The sequence below is a fragment of the Paroedura picta genome, chromosome 10 (genome assembly GCF_049243985.1).
Source record: "Paroedura picta isolate Pp20150507F chromosome 10, Ppicta_v3.0, whole genome shotgun sequence".
In the NCBI taxonomy this organism is placed as follows: Eukaryota; Metazoa; Chordata; class Lepidosauria; order Squamata; family Gekkonidae; genus Paroedura; species Paroedura picta.
This window is the reverse complement of record NC_135378.1, coordinates 31,667,803-31,689,517: the sequence shown is the minus strand read 5'-3', so window position 1 is coordinate 31,689,517 and position 21,715 is coordinate 31,667,803. Positions and strand designations below refer to the sequence as shown.

General features: G+C 43.8%; 1 protein-coding gene across 6 annotated transcripts in view; it reads right to left on the bottom strand.

Annotated features, from left to right (window-relative positions):
- CRACD (capping protein inhibiting regulator of actin dynamics) overlaps nucleotides 1-21,715 on the bottom strand; it is a 152,282-nt gene that overhangs the window by 36,975 nt on the left and 93,592 nt on the right. For 5 of the 6 annotated variants that reach the window (XM_077302033.1, XM_077302034.1, XM_077302035.1 and 2 more), the window contains 2 exons: nucleotides 13,769-13,937; nucleotides 1,689-1,824 (listed from right to left, as the gene is read on the bottom strand). In XM_077302033.1, the coding sequence (XP_077158148.1) occupies nucleotides 1,689-1,808 (120 nt within the window). In that variant the 5' untranslated portion in view covers nucleotides 1,809-1,824; nucleotides 13,769-13,937. The remainder of the gene's footprint in view (nucleotides 1-1,688; nucleotides 1,825-13,768; nucleotides 13,938-21,715) is intronic. The other variant, XM_077302036.1, reaches the window with a different exon arrangement.

The following is a 21,715-nucleotide window of genomic DNA, read 5'->3' as shown; positions in this document are numbered from 1 at the left end:
CTTAAATTTTATGCAGGGATATTGTATGCAAGTATGTATGCGTGTGTGTATACATATATGTATACATATAAAGGTAAAGGTATTATCTGTGCAAGCACCAAGTCATGTCTGACCCTTGGGGTGACGCCCTCTAGCGTTTTCATGGCAGACTCAATATGGGGTGGTTTGCCTTTCCCTTCCCCAGTCATTACCGTTCACCCCCCAGCAAGATGGGTACTCATTTTACCGACCTCGGAAGATGGAAGGCTGAGTCAACCTTGAGCCGGCTACTGGGATTGAGCTCCCAGCCTCATAGGCAGAGCTTTCAGACTGCATGTCTGCTGCCTTACCACTCTGCGCCACAAGAGGCTCTATGTATACATATACATACATACATATAATTTTGTAATTTGCCCTGAATTCCCAAAGAGAGAGTGAATTATAAAACCCAAAATAAATTAAACAAACTTGAGACCCACCTAATCAAATTCATCTCCATGTGGGGGCTGATGATATCCTGGAATTACAACTGAACTCCAGACTATAGGAACCAGTTATTTATTTAAAGCATTATTTAAAGCATTTAAAGCGTCTTCTTGAGAAGATGGCAGATTGGAAGGTCAGTTGTATGACCTTATGCCCCACCAAGGTCTATCCCCTCCCTAAACACCACTCTCAACCCTCAAATCTCCAGGTATTTCTGAACCCAGAGTTGGCAACCCTAACTTCAGCTCCCCCACCCTCTCCAAGGATTGTGGCTGTCTGGATGCTCAACAATTCTTGTGTTTTTGCAGTCTGGGAGAGGTAACCCCTACAGCTGGTTTATCAAGCCCCAGAACAATATACTTAGGCGTAAGTACTGAAGATTTATCAACTTTTTAAAATCGGGTATGGTTTACTTTGTTTATGTATTTTAGGACTGTAGTTTGTTGCTTTTGAGTTTTAGCTTCATATAGTGGTTAATTATTCAAACTATTGTGTTGCAGAGGTAAACCTAGAATATCTATTTAAAAAAAGAACTATCTACGTAATTTAGAATGTGTAAAGAAACAACAACACTTATCTATATCTTTCCTGAGCGAGTGGATACTGTACTACATGGGATTGATCCAGCAGTTCACTTCTTGTGTTCTTATGAAGGACAACAAAAACCAAAAACAGCTTGTGTTTTCTGAGTCACATGTTTGCAACTGCGACAAGGCTGCCACACAGAAACAGGTCATGTTGCAGCAAAGCAAAACACAAATCATGGTGGGGCTTAAGCTGTGCCGGCATTAAAGGTGGAGGATGGAATTTGACAATTAGGATGTTTTACTTTCACTCTCTGTACTATAAGTTGATGGGGAATGGCTTGCAAGATTGGAACCATAAGCTTCTTTCCACTTAACACTCTCTTGAAAGTTTGAACCCCAGCATCATGATAGGCACAGTATGAACAATGAATGATAATGACAGCTAGAGTTGCCAACCTCCAGGTGGTGGCTGGAGATCTATTTGGATTATAATTGATCTTCAGGTGACAGAGGTCGGTATACCTGGAGGAAAGGGCTGCTCTCCAAACCCCACCCTCCTCAAGATCCACCCCCAAAACTGCCAGGTATTTTTCAAGCTGGAGCTGGCAACCCTGAAGACATCACACAACAATTGAAAGATTCTACAAAGCTTTGAACTGTTCTGCCTCTAGAGTCGCATTGCTTACTACTTCTTACCTGAAGGGTTTTGACTTTGCCTAGAATGTTCTCCTGTGACATTGCTTGAACAGACTCTTCACTCTCTGCTCGCCCATCAGGTATGAATATACTGTCATGGGAAAAGGCCCGTGTTCCCATACTATAACTGGAAGACCTGAAAGATAGGCACGGATAGGGTTTTATTTTATAAAAAAGTGCCTCAAATGGCATGTCTAACCAATTATAACCAAGAGCTCCCTCATTCCCTGTATTGTGTTCCCTAACATTTATTTGAATATGTTTTTCTCCCATTGTTGAAGGCTCAAAGTGTGTGGGGAAGAACACATTGAAAGTAGATTGATTTTACAGCGGTTTGCTACATGAACATGGAATAAATTGACATGAAAGGTGTTTCTGTAACGCACAAATCATTACCAGGGCAATCATTTGTCTCCTATCAACACACTAGTCTTTGTAGGTTGAAGTAGAGCGCCTAATGAATTCAGAGGAATTATCCATATAAATGTATCTCACCCTTCCCCTTGTGAGCTCAGTGCTTTGTACATAGCCCCTTTTCTATTTTATCCTTACAAAAACTCTGTGAGGTAAATTATTCTGGAATGGGACTTTTTTAAAGTCCACAAATGAACTTCATGGCTCAGTGAAGATTTGAATATGGCAGGCCAAGTCCTTCACACCACTCAATACACCATACTGTCTGCAGGACCTCTGTACAATATAGAAGTCTGTCACTGGAACAAAATCACGAATATCATTTAAAATTTGGACTTAGACTGAATCTGCAAAGGAGTTTTCTGTGAATGCAATGTGAATGGAGAGTCATTTACTATTGGCAATGGAGCACCCATGTCAGAGTTTTCTATACACACTTCCTGTATCAGCTGCCATTTTTCCTGCTATGCTGCCATAGCATTATAGTTTCGTGGCGCTATAACAATTTGCATTTAAAAAACACCTAGTAGCATGGCAGGAAAATTGATAGGCATGAGGGCTGACAGACAGAAAATGAGGGGCTGACAGAAAGACAGGGCTCAGGGACTTGCTGGAATGGTATGGTATGATGTGTGGTAGGAACTACTTGGCGTAATTACAGCCTGAGGAAGGCCACTTGGTCTAGACTTCAATTTCAAAGGGGGCCTCTTGTAAATTTTTTAGAAAAAGAAGAGTTGGTACTTATATGCCACTTTTCTCTACCAGGAGTAGGTTGCGCACGGCAGCATCCGAATAAACCATTCTAGGCTTACACCTGCGCTGAGTTACACACCAGAACCCGTGTTCCCCTTCACCCTGCAGCGTGGCGCTGGCTGCGTCGGCCTAGAACGGCCAATTTGGATGTTGCAGCGCACAACCCTAGGAGTTTCAAAGCAAATTACAATTGCCTTCCCTTCCTCTCTCCACAACACACCCTGTGGGGTAGGTGAGGCTAAGAGAGCTTTAACAGCTCAATCAGAACCACTTTATCAGTGCTGTGGCGAGCCCAAGGTCACCCAACTGGCTACATATGGAGGAGCAGGGATTCAAACCCAACTCGCCAGATTAGAAATTGCAACTCTTAACCACTACACCAAGCTGGCATTTGATATGCTTCAATACAGGTCTATATTAACATAACTAGAGGCAAAGCTTGTTGCACCCACAGAAATAACTGGATTCACACCTGCACTGTGGCCTTCCTGAGGGCTGGCTACATGACAAAAGCTCCTGCCCACCCTGGACTCTTGGAGCCCCACCTCTGAACCTTAAGAAATATTCCTAACCCAGGAGTCACCAACCTCCAGATGCAGCCTGGAAATCTGTAATTTGAGATCATCTACCGACTACAGAAATAAGCTCCCCAGGGGAAAATGGCTGTTTTGGAGGGGGGTGGACTCTGCAATCACAGCTCTGGAAAGGGCTTGCTTGGGAGGGGGGAATTCTGTGGCACTGTGCCCCAGAGAGGTTGCAGGCTGCCAATCTCCAGTTGGGACTTAGGGATTTGCTGGAACTGCAGGTCATTTCCAGGCAACAGAAGTCAGTCCCCATGGAGAAAAGGGCTAGTACTTGGGAGGGGGGATTCTCTGGCTTTGGATCTCATGGAGGTGCAGGGTGGGAAACATGCTCCAGGTGGGAAACAAAGAGAAATGCTGTGTAATTGCTAATAACAATAAACATCATCTAATAATTCATAAACTTATCACAGTTTCTTTCTTCAATGAAATTATTTCATTGATAGCAAAATTTGCTTGAAGAACTGAAAACCTTTCAGTCTGTATGTTCTTCAGTTCAGTTCAATAACAAAGCAAATAAAAAAACAGTTGTATGTTACAATCAAACATGAAAACATTGGTTGGCAAAGAACTTACAGAGGGTTTCTTAATTAGTGCCGCTATGTCAGCTTTTCTCAACTTTTTTTAACCATTGAGAAACCCCAGAAGTGGGATCTCCAGGTCCCAGCTGAAAGTTAGCATCTCTGCCCATGTTCAGGAATACCAATCTCCAGGTGGCACCTGGAAAAACCCCTGAATGAAACCTCCAGACTGCATAGATCGGATCCTCTGAAGGAAAGGGCTGCTTTGGAGGGAGGACTATATGGCACAATGCCAGTGTTCAGAGAGAGGAAGGGGAAACTATTATAAGCCTCTCTGAGACTCCTTTGGGCGGTGAAAAACAGGGTCTAAAAATCAACTCTTCTACTGGGAAGGTGCTAATGGGAAGGTGGTACTTGAAAACAGTGTCTCCCCCTCTACATATCCCCACAGCCCCTGGTGCTTCTGTGCCCCCTCTACAGTTTTCCCATCTTCCATGCCATTGGTCACAAATTTGCTTTGTTGTGATGATCTTGGAAAGACTGCCGCAAGATCAGGGTTGTATCCATGTTGAAAGGGAAAGTCATCCACCTCAGCATTATTTTCCCTGCTGCAATTGCCTCTGATGGCTACCCCCAAAACATTCCTCCCTTCTCAGATTGCAAATTGCAAACCTCGTATGACTTACTCATAAGTAAACATCCCCAGGTCAGAGGCTTTTCCTGGCTGCCCTGAGTCCCAGAAGACCTGAAGGGACAGTTTATGGGCTTCACTCCCCCCCCCCCATGTTCTCTGAGTTAAAAGAGCCCAGGAAGCCAGGATAACTTACGGGCAGCAGGGCATGCTCTGAGATTGCCTCCTCTTCCACCCAACAAACATCTGAAACCAGCAGATAGTTGGAGATGGAGAGCTGACCTCCTTATTAGTCCTCCCTGACCAATTGGGGATAAACTACCTCCTGACTGGGGATTAACTACCAGGGTGGCCCATTTCAGGCTGAGGGCCATCTCCTATCTGGGGAATAATTTGGGGGTGGGGCAGAGAATCAGGTAGGGAGTGATTTGTCTGCATGCAGTTTGAGCTGATTGACCCTCATTGGCAGAATGCCCTCTCCCTATTGGTGGCACACCCCCAATAAGATGGGGAGTTGTCTGCATGCAGTTTGAACTGATTGGCCCTCACTGGCTGAGTGTGCTTTCTCTATTAACAGCACACTATCAGAGACAGCCAATCAGGGAGTGAGTGAGTTGTCAACTTGAGCTTTATTATGTTTAGTGATTAGTGATATGATATAATGACTTTTAAAAATTGTAATATTACTATGGGCCTCAAGAGCTGGCTCAACTCCCCCATCTGATCTATGAGAGGACCTGAGGGGCACCACAGTCAGTTTGTATGCGGGGGTGGGGGCGGTTAATAAGAAATCAATTCAGCTCTGGTGACAAGGCACATCCTGTGACCAATGAAGTTATAGGGAAGAATTGCCTGAGAGAGTTGGAGCTTTCTTATGACTCTTCGCCATAGTTCCTCATACTGCTGAAGAGGTGGGCAAGATATCCCACTCTCGGTTTTCAAACTATGCATGGTTAAAGAGTATTTCTATCTCTGGCCAGATTACTGGGTCTATACACCACGGGCACATGGTCAGCATCTTATGGCTATTATCTAAAACAGTACTGATGAACCCTGTTGACACTTGTATATGAGTTCCCTATTAAGAGAAACAGACAAATGACTAATAACAAAAGACAAATCCCTCCCTTCGTCTATTCCCACTCTCTATAATCATTGGCTAGCTTGTATTAAATTGAATTATTATACTCACTTCTGCTACATATATTGATCAGTTTAGCCCCATTCTGTGCTGGACACTTCTCTAATGTATGCTGTTTCACCCACAGTGACACAAGAGTTTTCCAGATAGAGGGGATTTATTCACAGATTTCCAATCCAGAGCATTATCATTGTTCAAAAAAGCTCAAGTTGTCACTTATTTTTAGGAGCATAGAAATCTGCCTCATCCTGCCATATTGTGGCATTCAGAAATAGAAACCAGAAAACACAGAAGAACATAACATTCTGCAATGCCTTCATTATGGAATTCTCTTGAACCTTTGTGCCTTATTTCAGGAAACAATCATTTCAAAATAAGAGCAGCTTGTGAATACCATTTCTTTCTTCTTCTTTTTTAAAGAACCCCGAGAATTAACAATGCATGTGGAACCAAATGTATCTCTGGAACAGGCTGCTACTATAGGCTTTAACTATCCATCTATTTAAATACCATGGTAATACCATGACAACAGTTGCCATGACACATACCAGTGACTCCTCAGATTAGTGTGATTACTGCATCCAAGACTGAGTTCACTCCTGGATTTTATTAGAAATTAAATATGGGCATCACCATGGTAGAATGTGCCTCTGACAGCAACTGGATTTATAAATCCCTTTATTGGTAATCCCATGCTTCAAAACGAAAGTAATGCAAGCAAATGCTGGAGAAAAGTGGTAGTATATAGGTGGAATACAGACATGGATATTCTGTACTATGCAACCATCTACATAGAAGATTGAAATGATGCTTTTCCCCAGAGGAACCATGGGCTGGATTCAACCCCATCTTATGCTAGAAGAAGACAGAGAAGAGGAGGAGGAGGAGAAAAACTGGCTTTTTTACCACACTTTTCACTACTCAAAGCAGTCCCAAAGCAGCTTACAAACACCTCTCCCTTCCTCTTCCCACAACAGACCCATCTGTTCAACTCATGGGGAAGGCACTCCACAAATTCTTCCCCTATCAGTAGCCTTCTGCATCACATCTCAAAGTATTTCCATCTTCCCCAGAACCTCAGAAGAGTGAGGCATGAAATACTGTTCCAGGAACAAAATTCTTTGAATCTCACCAATGTCTACTGATTTCATAAGAATCTCCGCAAGAGGTACAAGCTATCCGAAGGAAAATTTGCACGCATACTGTGTCTCTATTCACATATAAATATTCATCATTTGATCTCTTGTTACCTGTTCTCTCGTTAATGGATGAGCTGCAGCTGAATGTGTGAACAGAATGATTAATTTGAGATGCCTTGTTCTGCACATGGATGAAGTGGTAATGGCTCCCTATCTACTAATATCATGAGACAGAAGACAGAGATAAAATTACAAGAACTTTTACTGAGTATTATCCATTGTGGATGGAGTGGGTTGCATCAAGGGGATTGTTCTCATGAGACTCCTATGACTGAGAAAGCTGCATAACAGACATGGGGACAGGTGCAGCTTTCCCACATCTCCATTCTCGAAAATGCTTGCACTTAAATTCTGAAAGACAGAGGAGACCTTCTACAATGGAAATGTGACATTGCCAACCATGGAACAACTGTGCTTGTTTCATTCCAGCCACTGCTAGAGGAGTAGGTCCTGTTTATATTCTGTATGGCTCTGGACATGGTAAACATCCTTTCCTCTGTGCATTTTTAATGGTTGCTTAGTTGTCTGTGGGAGATGGTGTCTGAACTCCTCAGCCACTGGACCTGTAAATATTCTATGATGAGTAGTATTCTGCATCTTCAGCATGGTGTAGTACAGGGGTAGTCAAACTGCGGCCCTCCAGATGTCCATGGACTACAATTCCCAGAAGGCCCTGCCAGCGAATGCAATTCCTGGGAATTGTAGTCCATGGACATCTGGAGGGCCACAGTTTGACTACCCCTGGTGTAGTAGTTATGAATGGCAGCTTCTAATTTGGGGATCAAGATTTGATTCCCTGCTCATCCACATGCAGCCAATTGGGTGACCTTGGGCTCGTCACAGCCCTGATGGTGCTGTTCTGACCAAGCAGTCCTGTCAGAGCTCTTTCTGCTACTTACCTCACAGGGTGTTTGTTGGAGGGAGAGGAAGGGAAGGAAATTGCAAGCCTCTTTGAGACTCCTTTGGGCAGTGAAAAGCAGGGTATAAAAACCAACTCTTCTGTTTCTTTTTGTTTTCTCTGGTTGTTGTGTTTAGTTTGCTTGTTTGTGCAAAGTACACCATCATCTAAGTTCACATTATCTTACGTAAACTTCCAGTTCTTTACTATGAGATGGAGAATGATACACTCACAAGCCACACCATCTTGACATATGAGTTCTGTGCTAAGCTTATGTATTTCTGATAGTGTGCCATGATTGGTTGCAGAGTTAGTTGGAATCCTAGCCTCCTCTGGGCTTCTTAATTTACATCAGTGGGAGTGTTCAAACTAACACCACTTTGGCTTTTCATGCTGTTTTCAAGGAGGGATCCAACTGCTGAACAAGCACTGGAGTCTTTCTTCTTCTGTTCCTCACTTACCATGTCCTCAGCTCCACCCAAATGTCTGCTTTGCAATAATAGGTTATACTTCTGCTTTATTTTTCCCACCAGTGTAGTGGTGGGCTCTGACAGTAGCTTCTTTAGTCTTGAACCTAGATCATACATTTGATGTGATTTGAATAATCTACCCATGTAAGTTTATTGTTTTGGGCTTGTCATGTATTGTGAACTATTTATGGAAGAGTTTTGGTGCGGCTTGTCTTCTGGATTTTTGGCTGTTCCAGGTGGTCTCATAAAGAGACATGGGTTTGGTAATAAAAATTAAGGAACAGTAAAAAAGAAGAAGAATATATTCTGGATCATTCCATTCCATATTATTCCATCCCATTTTATTCATGGTCTTATTGCAGAGATTCACAGGTGCCAGTGGGCTTATGTCTTGTGATGTATTGCTGGGGCAGGTGTGTGTGTGCGCTGTTGTTGTTGTTCTGAGACACTAATTAGTGAGATATTTGATTTGTAGTGATTTTTTAACCTTATTTTGCACTTTCTCATTTTTTTCTTCTTTTGTTAGTGTTGTTGGTTTTATTCAATATATATCCACTTTTATTTCACACCCCTTTGTACTTTGGTACTTCTACTTGAAAATTTTAGAAAGGTAACCCCCTCCCACTCCTACATTTGACTAATGTCAGCATCACTGTGGGCCATTTTTAAGTTCAGAAAATCCGCATTAAAATAGGTTGTTGTATGGAAGAAACGCCCATCTGCTGTCTCTCTCGTTTCTGTTATATATAAGCAGCTGGCTTAAGTTTTATACTGAACTTACAGAAAAGTCCCAGTCTAGGCAGTGATCCAGTGACCCAAGTTTTTCTACAAGACTAGGGGAAAAAATGAAAATCCAAATAAAGTGAAATCAGAGCTTGGCTACTTTGTCAGCAATTACATAGCTGACCTGGAGAATTAGCAAACTCAAGAAGTCAAAATAATATCAAATATGTAGCAATAAACCCCAGCACTATAATGATTAGGTTAACATCCAAATATTTCAGTTTCCCCACAATGGTTGCCAGGCCCCCCGGCTACCTGCAGAGAGGATGGGGGATAAGGAAGCCACATCCAGGTTGGGAAACTCCTGGAGATTTAGAGATGGAGCCTGGGGAGGAAGGGACCTCAGTGGACTACAATGCCCTAGAGCCCACCCTCCACAGCATCCATTTTCTCCAGGGGAACTGATCTTTGTAGATCAAGGGATTCTCAGGTCCCTTCTGGAGGCTGGTATTCCTAATCCCCACATACTGCACAATATATTCTACATAAGTAGAAGAGATAAGCCATCCAAAAGTAGAGGAAGTGGATAAAGCATTGATGTCTGGGCAAGGTCTGATTTTCAAAATGGGTCCAAATGCAAATAATCCAAAAATAAATCCAAAGATGAAAATAGTGAAACTTAAAGGTGCTACTGGACTCTGATTTTATTGTGCTACTTCAGACCAACATGGCTACTCATTTGAAGCATGTGTTATGTGCTGCTTCCCCTATAGCTGTGCTCTGGATCCAGATGGACTCTATGTAAGGTTGTACACATTGCGGCCATGCAAGCTAGAGCATCAAACTTCTGATTTGGTGACAGATTCTGGCTCCAGTTTTAGGACAAGGGCCAAATTCAAAGCAAAAGATTCCTTTCTTCCCAGACAAAGAGTTGGCTGGGGGAACAGACGGATATGCCACCTGATTGCCTGAAGGGGCAGAAGAGTCCAGGATACTTAAAAGTAAAGGTAAAGGTATTCCCTGTGCAAGCACCGAGTTATGTCTGACCCTTGGGGTGATGCCCTCCAGTGTTTTCATGGCAGACTCAATACAGGGTGGCCTTGCCAGTGCCTTCCCCAGTCATTACCGTTTTACCCCCAGCAAGCTGGGTATTCATGGATACTTAGACACTTCCAGATAAGGGAAGAGAGGGAAGGTCTCCAGGTTGCTGCATGATTAAAGGAAGTAATGCTTACTGCATTAAGCTCAGGTTTTGACAAGCAGTTCAAATCAACCAAAATTAGATCAATCCCAACTGAGAATTTTATAGCAGGAAATGTTAATGTGGGATCAGCTCTTTCTATAGCCCAGTGCTACTAAGGCATGATCCTCTTGCAGCTTAAGTGCCCTGATTAATTGCTGAAAAGCCTTGTTTAATAGTGTGGAAACTAGGCACAAAACAAGGCTCAAGTTCTGTCTGGAGCCACTATAATTATCCTCAGGGAGAGTGATGAGATTAGGAGTGACCCGGCTCCCTCCACCAGTTCTCTTGCCTTTGCCTCTTACTTAAAGGTAAAGGTAAAGGTATCCCCTGTGCAAGCACTGAGTCATGTCTGACCCTTGGGGTGACGCCCTCTAGCGTTTTCATGGCAGACTCAATACGGGGTGGTTTGCCAGTGCCTTCCCCAGTCATTACCGTTTACCCCCCAGCAAGCTGGGTACTCATTTTACCGACCTCGGAAGGATGGAAGGCTGAGTCAACCTTGAGCCGGCTGCTGGGATCGAACTCCCAACCTCATGGGCAGACAGCTCCAGACAGCATATCGCTGCCTTACCACTCTGCGCCACAAGAGGCTCGTCTTGCCTCTTACTTAGTGCCACAGAAATATGTTTCTGGCTATTTCTAAGACAAAGAGGGGCAGCCCTAGAGTCAATACCGAGGGGGAGGGAAAGGCAAACCCAAAGGGAGGCAGCTGGGCGACACAGTAGGATGATGCCACAATGATAGATGATGTGTGGTTTCATAATTTAAGATGCCTGGGGAAACAAAGAAGGAAAGCCAATAGCAAATTGCAAGTCTAGCTGAATACTGCATTTTGGCAAAGATTTCCCCAAAAGTTGGGGATATATCTAGCTATATTCCTGGCAGCTTGCTAGAAGAAAAAGGACAATTATAATTTATTATTATCCTCTTCAACATTTCTGTAGGTGATGGAGCTCCAATTGAATAAATTATCAGATATAGACAAGTTAAGATTGTTAAGTGAAATACTGTGCATGTCTCTTGGACATAAAGACCCCTTCAGGCCATCACGCCACTGGATTTGTCAAATGATGAGAGCGTAACAATAGGCAGCACAGCTGGAGTGCTTAGATTGGATGGTACAATTAAGGCAAAACTGGGACAAATTTGTCTTTATAAATTCAACCAAATTAGGGCAAGGTAAGTGTTAAGCCATGACTTTGACATGAAGGCAGGACATCTATGAAAGAACTGTAAACATATTTAAACTGTAACATATTTCCCAGTCACTAATGCTAAGGCCTAGAGGCTAATAAAGGTCTCACTCTTACCAAACCAAGCTCATCACTAACTGGGAGATCTCAGCTTTAGAATGTTGTCATAAAACTGCTGGCAGAGTCTAAATATGCATAGAAGCTGAGCACACACTGTTTAAGAACAAAGCAGATTGCAGTATACAAATGTAATAAATAAATAAACTGTATAGGAAGAGGAGGGACAGAGACCCCTCTGTCTGATCAAGGTGGAGAGAGGAAGAGAACTAACTGTTCTCAGCAGAACAGAGGGAAACCTGAATGAGCCAATCAAAGACAAGAAGGGGAAGTATTTGGAACAAGGAGAGGTCCCTAACCTTGCTATTCTAGCTGATTCTCTAGTCACTTCATTGTATTATAGGCACAGTAGACCTTACATATTCCAACAAAAACAATGCCTTATTTTGCACATCACACACATGAAGAGCTGATGTACTTCACACCAGGATCTCCTTGAGGTCTAGAAATGCTACCTCAGAAGAAACAAGAAAGGCATGGACCTAACATTTTTATAGTGGCTCAACTCTAAATCTGCACATTTATGAGTTCGGTGTAACTTGACTCATTAATCGTCTGAGATTCAATTCTCTCTCAATAAAGACTACAGAAAAAAATATATTGCCTGCCCTTTATGTTAATATTTAAATGTCATATATTCATCACTGAAATTAGGCTAGGGAAGGTGATGTTTCCTCAGGCTTGGAAACATTCTCGTCTGCCAATTAGAAGCCTAGGGACTCCCAGTCAACGATATACAGGTCCTTGCAATATTTTGGCATAAATTATTGACACACAAAGAGCTATAGATTTTCCAAACAGCATTCTGCACAGATGCTGGCCTCATATTGGTGGACTTAGTGTAGTAAGTTTTCGTAGCTCAACTCGTAGTGAACCAACTTGATTAGGATATAAGAAGGGTAGGCTGTGATCCTCTGCTGGGAAATATCTAACATACCAACTTGTACCTGCTACTTCCCGAGAGTCTCATAAATGATGCTGGAGCAGATGGATTTAGACTAAGGGCCAAACCAGATGATACATTCTTTACCAGTAAGACTGGGGTTTTCATGGCCTGGCTCTCTTACCCCTGGGTGATAGCATACTTGGGACTGGAGAGCTCAAATACCCATTCAGCCATGAACTTTCCATATCCTGCACCCTCCCAACCAGCTCTGCCTTTCTCCAGTCAACCATTATTCATGAGGATTCTGGACATGAACTTCACAAACTCAGGATCTGCTGAGCCCTTTCTGGGCCTAATTTCTTCCAGAATTTCAGCCTGGCTTGGAATGGATCTGCTTTTATTGTCAGCATAATCACTTCCCCATCCCACCCTGATTTATTTGGCCGTGGCAATGCATATAGCTAGTCTGCAATAAACCTTAAAATGCTATGGTGGTGGTGTTCCAGGTGCTAGGAATTCTGCGAAATGTCATTTCTAGGACTCTTACAGGTGATATCAGAAGTCCTGGGGACTATATTCCCCAAGGTTCCTGGTACTCAGATGCTGCTATATGCTCTCACAATCATGTCTTTGGCATAAGGTATTCTGGGAAAATGTATCAAATTCCTATGGAATTAACCAGTCACAACCGCATGAAGATGATAGATTGCACCATGGAAGGGAGACTTTGTTTCCTTTTTTATCTTTTGTAAAGTGCCCAGTTAACTATATTGTCCAGTGGCACATGAAAGCTGGGGGGAAAATAGCAAAAAAAGCAACTTTTGGGTGGCTTGTAACTGAGTATAAATATTTATCCTATGGGCATACCATCTCGGTATCTGGTGGAATCAGCTCTGATTCACAAACCCTTGTGCTGGAATAAATTTTGTTTGTTTTTAAGGTGACTCCTGCTTAATTTAGCTGCAACAGGCAAATACATCTACTCCTCTGGATTTACTAGACAAACCATATGTGTTTTAGTAAAAATAATATCAGGAAATTAAATACACTACAATTGTAAGCATTTCACATGAGCCCACCAAACAAACAAGTTCACCCACTTCAGGTAAGCCAAATCAGGGAACTATTTACCTACAGTAGAACTTCTCTTAAATAACTACTTATGGATTTAATAGAAGTGTTTCTAATCTAAAAGAGGCACCATTGATAATGTGCTAAAATGCAAATTGTTATGGCTGTTTCATAATTACTCACCACACCTACCATTATCCTTCTGGGCTGGCCACAGGACCCCCACATCCCCCTCTTACCTCAAGCCATCGTTGGCCTCTTCATCAGAAGACAGTATGCCGTTGCAGATATTTCCGAAGGAATGGCTGGGTTTCAACTTGGCATCCTCCCGGTCCGGTGTTGCCTCCCGTTTTTTCCTCCGACCAAAAAACTTCTTGAACGGCTGGAATTTGCTTGACTTTTTCTTGTCTGCAGAGTACAAGACAAACATGCACCAGAGAGCTTAACAACACTGGATCTTGGAGCAAAAGGCAATCAGTTAAGCCCCCGCCAAGGAAAAACGAGGCCAAAGAGCAGGAAGCCTAAGCAGACGCTGTGCTTGGAATTTCAATTGTACGGTGGCTGCTTTCCGCCTGTAGTGACAAAGCACAACTAAAACCATTAAAACATCTGCTCTCCAGTCCTATTCACACTCCATTGTCAGAGCACGCTAATTTTGAGGAGAAGGGAAGGAAACGAATTTCTAATGCCAGAACATTATTGCGCCATGCATCCAGAGCGGGATTAATCTTTTCTTAAGGGTTTTGTGCAATGCATGTCTTTATCCTCATTGTGCTAAAGGAACGGCAACTGCAGCAGATGCTAGGCGTCACCATGTGGAGAGCAAAGCTGCAAATGACTTCATGATGTATTATTGACATAGTGCTATCGAGGGTGTGCGTGTGATTCTTTGTAGGCAAACAAAGAGGTTAGTTGCAACGATGGGGTAGGGCAGACGGCACTGGGTTTGCCAGAGATATTAATTCAAGGGTTGTTCTCCTGAGTCATCAGTGAGCTTCAAGTCTACACCTTGCTTGTTGTCTCATAACCCATGGCAATGGTTTTCTGCCTATACATGCAAGCACTGACCAGAGTGGGGTTTAGAGAAACCTCATTGCTATAAGGAAGTAACACTTTGGTGACAAAAGGACGAACCTATAGTTTGGGAGCATCATTTCCCCACTGAAATTCAGTGAGACCTATTCCCAAGAAGGAGATCTTTATGAATATTTAAGCCGTTTCAGACTTTGACAGCACTGGGTAGCTTCATTCATTTATTCAGTTAGCACGTTTTTGTATTGCTCTTCCTCCAAGGAGATAAGGCTGGCAGACATCATCTCTCCATTTTACACATCCACATGAGTTTGGCCAGTCTGAGAGAGAATGGCTGTCTTAAAGTCACCCAGAAAGTTTCATGCCAGTGTGGGTATTTGAGCTGGGGTCTCCCGGATCCTAGTAGTAGCGATCCCCAACCTGTGGGCCGTGGACCACATGTGGTCCTTCAACTAATTGGAGGTGGGCTCCGAAGGACGCCTTCTCCCCCCCCCCCCCCGGCCCTTTACTTCATCCCACCCCCCGGCACTTTACAACACACTTTGAATGTCATTGTCTCCCATCACTCCCAGATGGGACTATCTCGTCACAGAGAAACAAGCTCAGGGTTCCCATTGATTTGTCATTGTCATGAGTTAAAATTTCCATGAAAATAAAATGTTCCTTATGTTCATTGTTGTGGCGTGTCTGTATCTTATTTTGAAGGGATGTTTAAACATTACCATAGCGATCAGAGAGCGCTAGGACAGTGGTTGAGAGTAGAGGAGTAAACTACCCCCCCCCCCACCGGGCCTCAGTAAAAGGTGATGAGTGGTCCCCGGTGATAAAAAGGTTGGGGACCACTGCTAGTAGGATACCATAATCACTGTACAGCAGTGATCCCAATACTCACAGACATTTGGCAAGTCTGGATTCAATTAGGACCCCAAGATCTGGCTCATCTGGAAAGGGGCTGGGGCACAGAGGCAGAGCTACTTCTTGGGATGTAGGAGGCCTTAGGTTCAATCCCCACCATCTCCAGTTAAAGAATTTGGCAGTAAGACATGTACTAGACCTCTGCCCGAGATTCTGAAGAGCAGCTGCCAGTCTGAATAGTCAATACTGACTTTAATGGACCAAGAGTTTGATTCAGTATAAGGTAGTTTCATGTGACTGAGTTCCAAATATGGTTCTTATTATTAGCTGCCAGCCAGGGAGGCACATGCTAAGGAAGTGAAGCAATATAAGAAGCTCATTTTCCCAGGAAGATAACCAAGACAAGAGGAAATACTTGGACAGAATGCTATGTTACAGAAATAGTATCATTATGGTTGCAGTGAGTTAATCTGAACCAAAATCTACCAGCAATAAATAGCATATCTACCAGGACCTCACAATCCTAGAGGAAGACAGACCTTTAGAATTTGTATAAGAGGATGCACAAGAGATGGGGAATGACTTGTGTGTGTTAGTTATCTCCTCTGTAGTTCTTCTTGGTCCAAAATCACACCCTATTTACAAATGAAACCCAGCAGTTGAACACTAAGGGGATACTGCATTACCTCTTTACTCTTCCTTCTAGGGTTGCCACCAATTCTAGTTGGGGGGATTCTTAGAGATTGGGAAGTGGAGCCCGGGTAAGCAGAGTTCCTGGGAAGGGAGGGAGTTTGTCAGGGATGTGATGCTATGCTACACAGACCTCCCTCCCAAGCTGCCGTCTCTTTCAGGGGAAGTGATCCCTGTGGCCCCACCTGAGGGCTGGTATAACCCAACAGGCCACATTCCTTATGTCATCTACATAGCTCATTTTTAAACAAAAGATATTTATTTCCTTACTGTGACCATCTAACTGGTATATTGTATACATGAATCAAACAAACACTGAAGAAAGGAAAACTCGAGAAGAGAAAGCTGAATTTTGTGCTGACTGCTACTCTCATCAAACAATTTAAAAAAAAAACTATTGCATTTTAATTAATTAAATCTTTGTCAGGGCATCAGATTGTTGTGCTTCTTCTTTGCTATCAAGAAGTTCTTGTCTGAAATCCTCTTTGCAGAAAATGATTTTTTTTAAATTTCACAATAATAAACCTCCTTAATAAATCTAGTATCTGACTAAGAGCCATCTTGAAGCTTTCTGGGCAATTGGTTTAACCTTCTGTTCTGATCAAAATCCTGCTTCTTTAACAAAAACCTTCTTGTTCACATACAGTTTTGCTAAAGCTGCCATTTTCTCCAAGGGTTGCTCTGAGGTGCCACAACAATCTTCATTAAATCTTTAAAGCTGGGATTGTATAAAATCAAGTGGGGTTGGGGTTGTTATTTTTTGCTTTGACATTCATTCTGGAAATAGACATAAAAACTAGATTTGTTCCGTAATCATGTTGCTAAAGCCAAAGGCCAAGGGAGAGGAGGACTGGTTTTACAACACACTGTGACCCATTTTCCACCGTTATGACTATGCAAACGATGGCAGGGGCTCATGGGAATTGTAGTCCATGGACCTCTGGAGGGCCACAGTTTGACTACCCCTGGTTATGACATTAGTAAAATATCAGGAACTAATTAATGAGGGCATTGCCATCACAGCCCATCTCCCTTCAGAATGGCTGGCAAGAATTCTATTAAAAAGTCTGCAGAAATGTATTCCTCACAGGAGATGGATTTAGCAGAAATATTTTTAGAAATGTATTTTTATAAATGAATTCAAATGTTGGATATGATTTTGCAGGCACACGAAAAGATTGTCAGATAAAAAACAAAATGTGAAAATAGTTTCCCCCAAGATGAGCATCACTTAGCTGCCTCACAGGTGGTTACTCCTGTCAGTTTATTTCAAGTAATATCTTGTCTAAAAGTGACTTACATTTTAAGGTGCACCCCTCACAGCCATAAGGACAGGGAGAAAGGAAGGCATCCTCTTCCCCTAGTGTTTCCTAAGCACTGTTGGGGAATTTTTTTTTTTGCCTGATCCAGGTTGGGGAGCTCATGGAAATTTGGGGATGGAGCTGGGGAGGACAAGGGAGTACACTGTACTCAGTGGAGTACAATACCATCGATTCTATCTGGAGATGAGCTGTAATTCCGAGAGTTCCCCAGGTCCCACCCTGAGGCTGGCATTCCTAGAATGCAGTCATAATTTAGAATCTACAATCTGCTTGGTTTTATGAGGCATGTAAAGAGATCACAGCACATAATCTGAAAATGCAGGGTTTTTCTGCAACTTAATCATTAATATATCTAAACACTGACATGACTTTGAACCTTACTGTAAATCTTCTCTTTGTTGCTCCACCACTTGGCAGAAATATGTAGACAATCACCTTCCCACATCATGATCATGATAATAGGTAAGATTTTGTGTCAATCATCCCTTCAAAGTCCCGCCACTCCTCCAGTGCTCTGAATCAATCCTTGTGATTTTGGCTTCATGCGCCCTCAAAGTGATCATCAGTCAGTGAGTGCCTGCAGAACTTCAATGAATTGGGGATATGAGCTAGCCTCATATTCCTTGGACAGCCGATTTCACACCTCAGGATAAGAGTTTCAGCTTAGCCAGATGTTCATTTGATTTTTAGTTAGGATTTGGGGTAAATCGAGCGGGGAAAGCTTATTTGAGTGAAACAAATGAGCACAGTGTTAAGGGCCCGGCAAACCTTATTTATGTATGCAGGCTCTCTCTGTCTTTCAACAGCAACCTGAAACTTGGAGAAGAAAGATCCTGCCTATTAAGATAGTAGGTTCCAGTATGATGTATGAGTGACCAGGAGACCCAAGGCATGTCTAGCAGCCAAGCAAGGATCATTCAATGGTAGTTTTCCACTGCCTATATCTGCATCGTGATGACCACTAGTGTTACTTGGAGGGTCCCGTGAAACCTTGCAAGCTGAGGTGACCTGTCTGAAGAGGAACCAAATCTCCCTTCAGGGGTTATTTACTTTACCTATCTCTCGGTGTTTGATGTAGCCAGAGTGAACCACACAACAGTCACCTCTATGCAGGGCTCTGTGCAGAGCAGTCTATGCTTGACAATTTTACTGAGGCCCGGCGGGGGGGTAGTCTTTTGCTGAGGGACATTGCCGCTGCCTGAGCCCCTGCTCCACTTTCCTGCCAGCACCCCTGACTTCCCGCCGTCTGCTGGGAGGGTGGGCTGCCAGCAGCAGCTGCCATGCCGAGGGGGAGCCCCAGCCATGGTGGCCACTGGAGGGCATCAAAAGTGAGCCGGCTGGCGGCAGAGTGGCAGGGCAGCCTCTGAGGCAGCAGCCAGGGAGGAGGACGAGGAGGAGCTACAGCCCGGTACCAACTGATCCACGGACCAATACTGGTCCCCGGCCCGGGGGTTGGGGACCACTGGCTTAGATGATATACTGGTTTATGTTTTTTAAAATTTTATTTACTGTTATATACTCCTATTGTCACCAACCCTGAACTACACAGAAAAAGCGGGCTATAAAAATAAATAAATATTTATTTCCAAATAAGAGACATTCAGGGAGCACATAGTTTACACACCCTTTAATAAAAGCTTCTGTCCCCCTTTAAAATATATATTTATTAAGTAATTCAATGTATAGTCCGCCTTCCTCCTTGGACTCAAGGTGGATCACACAATAGCATCCCGTTAAAACCCCAACACTATAAAAATCACAAGATAGTAGAAAGAAAAATCCTCCAGCTTCCCCACAACTGTTCACGAAGGAGTTTGTTAGATGGAATAGCATAGCCTGAGGGGGCCCATTGATCTTCACCGATCCAACCTCAACCGAAGACCTGGTGGGACAGTTCCATTTTACAGGCCCTGTGGAACTCTGACAGCTCCATTAGGGCTCCCAGCTCTCCCAGGAGCTCATTCCACCAGGTTGGGGCCAGGACTGAGAAGGCCCTGGCCCAGGTCAAGGTTAGAGGTATTACTCTGGGGCCAGGGACCTCTAACAGATTAGCCTCCACAGAACAAAGAGCGCTGCAGGGAGTATAAACAGACAAGTGGTCTTTCAGACAGGCAGGGCCCAAGCCACGAATGGCTTTAAAGGTCAAAACCAAAACCTTGAACTTGATCCAGGCCATAACTGGTAGGTAATGCAGCTGCTCCAGCACACGCTGGATGTGGGTCCTCCAAGATGAAGCAGTGGTGTGTTCTGCACCAGCTGGAGTTTCTGGGTCAAGGACAAGGGTAGGCCAGTGTAGAGCGAGTTACAGAAGACCAATCTACAGAAGACCATCACATGGAACACTGTGGCCAAACAGTCCAGAGGCAGGTAAGGTGCTAGTAGCCATGCCTGGCAAAGATGGCAAAATGTCATGCATGGTATCCCTGTGACCTGTGCCTCCATCAACAGGGAGGCATCCGGAATCACCCCCAAATTCCTTGCCGTGGGTGCGATGTTAAGCCGCGCCCCTGCAAAGGTGTATAGTGGCCATAGTTGGATAGTCTTCAGTCTAATGGACAATTAGAATCTTCTCCCCTCTCCATTTTTCCCAGAGCTGCACCAGTTGCCAGCCTCCAGGTGAAGCCCGATGTACCACTGCAATTTTATCTGATCTCCAGACTACAGAATTAGTCTCCTGGAAAAATGGTTGCTTTGGAGAGTGGTCTCTATGGTTTTATATCCTATTGAGGTCCCTTCTCTTCCCCCCCCCCCCCAGCCCCATCCTCCCCAGACTCTAGCCCCAAATCTCCAGGAATTTCCCAACCTGGAGTTGGCAACCCTGTTATGCCACCACTCAATATTTCCCTGCTAAGTGTTGAAGGAAAGATGGAGCTGTCCACTTTTCAAGATTAAAAGATGGGGAAGGATAATGCTCAAAGAGCTGGTTTCAGTTCTGCCTCATGTTTAGCAGCTTGGGGGTTCACCCTCAGAGGTCAATCTCTTCCGCCCTTAAAGATACCTTAATGCTTCTTGAAGCTCCAGGACCTTTCCAGGGCAACAGGCCAGGACTGATATTCCTAAGGAGGTAGCTCATGGGCTGGATTAGACATGCACAAGTAGGTACCTGCAAGATGCCTTCTCCATCTTTGCTTCCTTCCCTCTCCTTCCTTTTCTAACAATCTGCCTCCTTTCTCTCCTCCCCTTACCTGTCAACCTACCCTCCATCTCTTCCCCCCCCCTTTCTCCATCAGTCTTCCTAACCCTTCCTGCTCTCCCCATCTACCACCCATCCCCGGCACTTCACTCACCTCCACCCTTGCAGCTCTACCCACCTCCCCCCCATCCTTGACGCTCTACTGACATCCCACCTTTGAAGCTCTCCTTCTCTGGCTGGAAGGGGCAGTTTATAAGTCCAACAACAAACAAATGAAATAAAACATCTACCCCACACACAGAGTTAGCATTCACTCAACCTCCATCATGGCTCTTTTCACCTGTGCCCCCAACCTTTCCATTCACCCCCACCCTTGCTGCTCTCCCACCTACCCCGTTCTTAGCACTCCTGTCAACACTACCCTTGCAGCTCCCCCTATCTACCCTCCTGCACACCTTTCCATTCCCCCCCTACACCCTTGATGTTCTCCCCACCTACCTTTCAATAGGCAGGCGGTTGGCTGCTGGCTTGGAGGGGTAGAAAGGGAAAAGCCATTGGGGGGTTTCCCTCACATGACCACAGAGCTTCCACAGTATGAGGAAGACATAATCTCAACATAGCAAAAGTGGTCCAGCAGTGCATAGGTGACTCACCCTAGATGATTATCTAGGAGAGACCTTTGAATAAAAACTGAGACCAATGCATGCAACTTATACCAACATAATAGGAAATAACGGCTCACAAAGATCAAAATGGACTGGCCAGAAAGAGATTTTGATTCATATACTTTTCATTAAGCGCTTTCCACTTTAGAACTAAGTGAATAAGAGCTGGAGTTTAAGGGCAGCTTCATTCAGCCATTGGGGAAAAAATGGTATTACAAATTCTTCAGTACAATCTTAAAGAGGCATAGAAGAACTGGCTCTAGGGACCTTTAATGCTCTCGTACTCATACATTCCGGTAGTAAATTGTTAGCTTGATTTTATGAAATTATTCACATTTGACAGAAGAGCTGGGCTGTTTGTAATGCTAAGGATCTTCTCCACATCCTCTCTTTTCTCATATCAAAGATTAATACATGAGCTACTTACACACACATATAAATCTCATGGAGGGTTCTACAGTGCCTGCTATATGTTATAGCCATTTAATC